This window comes from Atta cephalotes, assembly GCF_000143395.1.
Source record: "Atta cephalotes unplaced genomic scaffold scaffold00067, whole genome shotgun sequence".
NCBI lineage: Eukaryota > Metazoa > Arthropoda > Insecta > Hymenoptera > Formicidae > Atta > Atta cephalotes.
Window position 1 is genome coordinate 636,840 of NW_012130131.1, and position 5,918 is coordinate 642,757.

General features: G+C 32.7%; 1 protein-coding gene across 1 annotated transcript in view; it reads right to left on the reverse strand.

The window, feature by feature from the left end:
• Window positions 1-539: 539 nt before the first annotated feature.
• Window positions 540-5,918, reverse strand: part of LOC105623915 (pickpocket protein 19-like) — a 15,665-nt gene continuing 10,286 nt past the window's right edge. Inside the window, exons 3-7 of the mRNA XM_012205285.1 lie at window positions 5,014-5,272; window positions 4,469-4,759; window positions 2,031-2,262; window positions 1,536-1,624; window positions 540-799 (exon numbers count right to left, since the gene is read on the reverse strand). Coding sequence (XP_012060675.1) covers window positions 540-799; window positions 1,536-1,624; window positions 2,031-2,262; window positions 4,469-4,759; window positions 5,014-5,272 — 1,131 coding nt within the window. The remainder of the gene's footprint in view (window positions 800-1,535; window positions 1,625-2,030; window positions 2,263-4,468; window positions 4,760-5,013; window positions 5,273-5,918) is intronic.

Consider the following 5,918-nt stretch of genomic DNA (forward strand, 5'->3'; position numbering starts at 1 on the left):
CTCTCTCTCTCTCTCTCTCTCTCTCTCTCTCTCTCTCTCTCTCTCTCTCTCTCTCTCTCTCTCTCTCTCCCTCCCCCCCTTCCTCTCCTTTCTCTCATATACATACACATATCCACATATAAACATGGATTCTAGAAGATAGATACCAGATTTCACATGAACAAGGCATTCTCGATTTCCTTGTCAAATCCGATCAATATCGCAGCTACTTCCTGATTTATAGGGACAGCTTCATGGTAAAACATAATAACCAACATGTCTATGAAAAACGGGATGACATCCGTTTATTCCAACAAACAGTACTCTTCACGCGATTTAATACAAGAATATCTAATTCTTTTTTAAAAAATTTATTTCTCTCAACTTTAGAAAGCATAGAATTCTACTAATGGAATATACGCAAATGTGTCCATATTTCGACATATAAATATCGATTCAGAGTGATAAAGTTCTCTTATTTTACCTTCTCAATTTCGCAGTCAGACACGGCTGATACAAACTCTTCAAGCAGCTCGCCCATTGAAAGACTTCACGGTAATTCAATATCTGTTCAAATTCAACTCTGCGAGGCCGTAATTCGTGAAAATCGGTATCTTTCTCGCCCGCGGTTTTAGAGGATTGTAATCCAGTATGGGCAGCACTCGCGTATGGATCACGCTTGATCGGTTTCTCGGCTTTTCTTCGGTTTTCAATCGCGATCGCAAAGAGGAAAACATCACACTCACCAGATAATAAACTAGCTCGATAACGCTGAGTAATGAACCGCCCAGGAATAAGCTGATTATACCGCCGAAAGATACTGCAATGAATTAAGTATGCAAATCGTTCAAGTTATTAATATGATGATTGTGACAAAATATTCGATGATACTGATGGAACATGTCAATGGATAATGGAAACTTAAACGAAATTGAAACGGGTTGCTCTAAGCGTGATTTACATGTTAATATTAATTTTTAGAACGCAGTTTTAATCCATAATCTAGGCGAAATTTTACACACTGATCTCGCATGCAACTGTAGCTAAATATTTTACTTTCTTATGATACGATCACGAATAATATCCAAGATAGCTGCCACGTAAACATTTTGAGCAAAAGGCATGAGAGTGCTATGAATTCGTAACTTACTATCTCACGGGACTCATTATATGCTGGGAAACCACTGCGGAACGGCTAATAGAGATAGGGAAATAATTAAGGTACCGCAAATTAAAGTTTTCTGCAAACCTCGAAAGTGAATTTGAATAAAATGGCATTTACGTTTTTCCATTTCCGGTTCTTTCATCTCGTTTGTATAAATTTCTCAAATCCGATTTAATAATCACGCTGAATAATAATGTACTATTAATTTTTCCAGAATTAAATCCTCTCTAATGTAATTGTAAATAAATATAAATTCAATAAAAACTGTTAATCAAAGAATTCATTTTATAGTTATTATCGTTTTATCGGTTTTTTATATTAGGCGAAAGATTTTCGGCAAGAAAGAAATATAACATACGTATACAGTGTTTGAAAAATGCAGAGAACTTACCGAGAAGATCCATTTGTGAGATAACTATGTCCGTTTTATAGCGAAAACTAGTTTGCCCTAGGTAATGTACATCCAACATAATGTCATTGCTATGGCACGTTAGAAAACTGAGTATTGTAGATGAAGTAGTCGCATTCCGGCAAGCAGTTGCAAATCATGCTAGGAATGTCATATGGGTAGTCGTCGCCAAAGTGAACAATGTAGTCGTTGAACAAATCTTGTGTCGCCATTCAATGTTTCACAAAAGTAAATTATATTCATTTTGGTTAATTATATTTAAAATACATATTCACGAAATATATTGAGATAAATAAAATTTCCGATGAGAGCTTGCTCACCATTATAAGTAATCAGACAAGTGAAATCCTCGATTGTGCAGTCACGAAAACGGGTGGCTGAAACATAAATGAAACATTAATGAAGATGTACGTCATTCCGCTAAATGTAAGAAATCATACTTGCGGGGAAAAAAAAGACGGATTGCAATTGCAATACTTGGCAACCCAGTAACGTTTGCAAAGCGACAAGCAGGTCTCCTGATGGTACACGCCGTTTTCATCGTATTGGCATGGTTGTTTATCTTTGTCCAGTTCGAGAACTCTCTGAGTAGCATATCCAGAAATACATTGTAAAGACATGCTGACCAGCGAACCTGACGGTATCATAGTGCCACTGTTGGGCCAGACATGAGGCTCGTTTATTATCACCACAACGCCATCAACCTGCTCTGCATAACAATTTGTTATTGAGATATTAAGATTAATGATGTTCAAGGAGATTTTTTATTCAAGGACAATTTTTAACCTTTTAAAAATTCTTTTTTTTTATAAGCTTGAACTGGATAGATCCGGTAAAAGCAGCTTAAAATCGGTACAAGGACCGTGAAGTTCTTTGAAAGCGACATTTCAATAACTGCCTCGTGCAATACAGTCCCGATATATCGATTTTGCAGTTTACGATAAATCCCTTTCCATTTCGCATGGGTAATAAAGGAGCGACATTATGGCAGAATGGAAGTCGCGTCCTATTCAAAATGCATCCTAGTGGTCGACGGCTTTCGCGAGGATATTAAAATCATATTTGCGAGACTCTGCGACGCGTTTGCATAACGATGGATTAGTAACGATATGTCGTGATGTATACTTCGTCATTTAACGGATCTCGACAGAAATAATATTAGTTATTAATCCGTCAGTTTAGCCGAGTTTACATCCAGTTTGCCATTATATGGTTCCTCTCTCTCCCTGGCTGTAGTTTGGATTTATGCTAAATGTTTATTCAGATAATGCATTTATATCCCTTTGTCCAAATAATGCAATAACAAATAATACATGATGATCTAAACTGAAATTATGCATACAATTTGCGTAAAAATGTTAAAACAGGAGTACAATAAAAAGTTACGAATAAATATAAAAAAAATTAATGGATTCTATTCCTTTATCTAGTATATTCTTCAAAAATATAAAAATTTTCAAGAAAGAATGTAACTGTGTTAAAAATTACCATAATAAAATTATCCAAAAAACATTTTAAAGTCAAAGTCTTTACTTTTCAAATCAGTAGTTTAGATAACGATCTGAATTATTTTAGAGTTATACGAATACAAATGGACCAGTCAAATCTAAAAATTTTTTATGAGCTTTGCAAAGTTCCATGACGTAAATTAAAAATCGCACACAAAAGTAATAAACTCAAAAAAATAAATCTTTATCTTTAATTTGCGTATTGTTGAGCATTATATTATACGTTATATTTTTTTCACCGAATTATTCAACATTAAATTAACATTGCAAAAACGAAGCAAAAAGTATTTTTTTTATTTTTATCATTCACTGCAAAAAACGAATAAAGTAATGCTCGGTATTCTTTAAAATAAACGAATAAAAAGATCTAAATTTTCTCTTTAAAATCCACCTATCATTTTTTCAATATAAAAAAATTGATTATAACTTTCGCGCAAATAAAGCGCTGAAAATTAAATAATTAACATTATCATTTAACTTAATATATCTCGACAAGAAATTGTCGAGCATTAAGAATTCAATGATCTGAAAGAATGAACATAATTGATGTCCTACATGTTCAGAACAATGATTTTAGGCAACACAATGTCACTTGATTCTATCGCAGCAGATCCGTCGCGCATTGTGTGGACTGTTGCATGGTCAGACAATCTATTTGGTTTATCCAATCTGACTATTCACCGCTATTTCTATGTCAGTCTGAACTTGGTCTAGTTTAAAATAAAACAATAAGTTTCAATGTATTATTTTATATTGAACTGAAAAATTGTTGAAAATCACTCTTTACATATTGCAGACGACTTATCGGAGATTAAAGAATCAACCCATGATGATATGTTCACATTCTTCACTTTTTCGAACGTTTGTATTTGTATATTACCTCTTAATCGAAAACAATATTTTCGAATTTGATTTTCTCTCTTTAAACAGAACTCTGTACAAAACAATTTTATACTATATTTTCGACTTATTTTTACATCTCAGAACTCATCTCCTTGTTACCTGTACTATGATTTCCGAAATCCTGTATATATGTACAACAATATAAAACGAAAATGTAGATATATATATTTATATATATTCGTTTTATATTGTTGTATAGACGCGATATTGTATTGGAAGCATTTCTATACTTTCAGACAAGTCTAGCGAAGTAAATTTGCTGAGAAGGTGTTCAATTCGCACCGATCAAGCTTTGATTCTTTCAAATAGAAAGTGAAGGCAATAAGCCAGTAGCAAGCGAATCAGTCATTGCAATTTCAAATTTTCAAAAACTATTTATTCAAGATAATATTTTTTGTAGAGTATCGAAGCATCTTCCTGCTTCATCTCTAGATACGCGATAGCACTGGTTTTTCGTATAAATCATATAGATCATTAAGCCTTATCACGTAAAATATTACATACTAGCATTATTCTCACTAGAATTTGATGGCTTCGTTATGCTTCCTAGATGAATCGTAACCTTGACACCGGTCCAATCGCCGTAGCCAGATGCTCTACGTGGCCACGATTCCGTAGGATCCATTGGAGGTGTTTGTGCTACTTCAGAATTAAACGAATAACAGAAACCATATTCGGTCTTCTGCACCTGGAAGATATCGCAGCAATTGCGATCGGCGTTACGCCACCAGCAAGAGGACAGTAATTGATCGCAGCGTGGCATTACCTCATATAGCACTTGAGTTATGTTGATACCTATTCAATAATAATTACTTTTCAACTTCAATAAAAGAAGTGCAAATGCATTCATGCATATATAAAATATACGCACGTATTTAAAACGCTCAAGATAATATTAATTTAAATAATATTATCAAAATTTAATTATCGACGTTTCATAAGACATTAGTGTCTTGCTTCTGACTAAAGTTTTGAAGATAAAATTAGAAAAATTATATACGCTATAATTCGATCGCATGAAAAAATTTAGGAAAAAATAAATATTTTACCTGCGAGACTATGAACATTTTGATTCTTCAGAAAATCCAGTTCATCAAAATCCCCGAAACTCATCATAGAAAGCTTGCCCAATATTTTCCGAAAAGTTTCGAGACTTGCTTTATCCGTACCATTAGGAAAAATTTTTAATTCGAGTTCGAGGACTCGATTCCAGTCGACGCGGTCATTCGGACAAAGCGTCACGCTCGGGAAGGGTAGATACGAAGTCCCATAATGCATCGATTCGATGTCAATCACCGTCGGCGCATCCTAAATAAATGTATATAATGCACTCTAAATTTCTTGCAGTGAAATCTCATTCCAGAGGAATGAAAACATAACACCATACTTGAAAAAAAGTGAAAATATCTTACTTCTTGAAAAAAGTGACGATCTTCACTCTTTTTAGAATGAAATTTCAAAAAATCTCACTTCATATTAACATAACTCAAGTGCTATATAAAATAATATGTTGCGAAAAAAAATGAAAATATTTCACTTCTTAAAAAAGAATAACAATTTTCACTCTTTTTTAGAATGAATTTTCACTTCAAAAGAGTGAAATTTCTTACTTTTTTTTTAAGTAAGATTTTCGTTCCTTTCAAGTGAAAATTCATTCTAAAAAGAATGAAAATTGTTACTCTTTTTCAAGAAATGAAATATTTTTACTTTTTTTCAAAGATGATTATATTTTCATTTTCTTGGAATGAGATTTCATCGTAAGAAATTTAAAGTGTGCATTCGATATTTTAAAAAGTTTAAGGTCTCTATTAAAAATTATTTTATCACTTTATACTATCACAAAATCTTTAGAAATCAAAAATAATATTCCGAATAATATGTACATATATATATATATATTTGGGAGATTATTATCGTATATATATATATATATATATATATATATATATATATA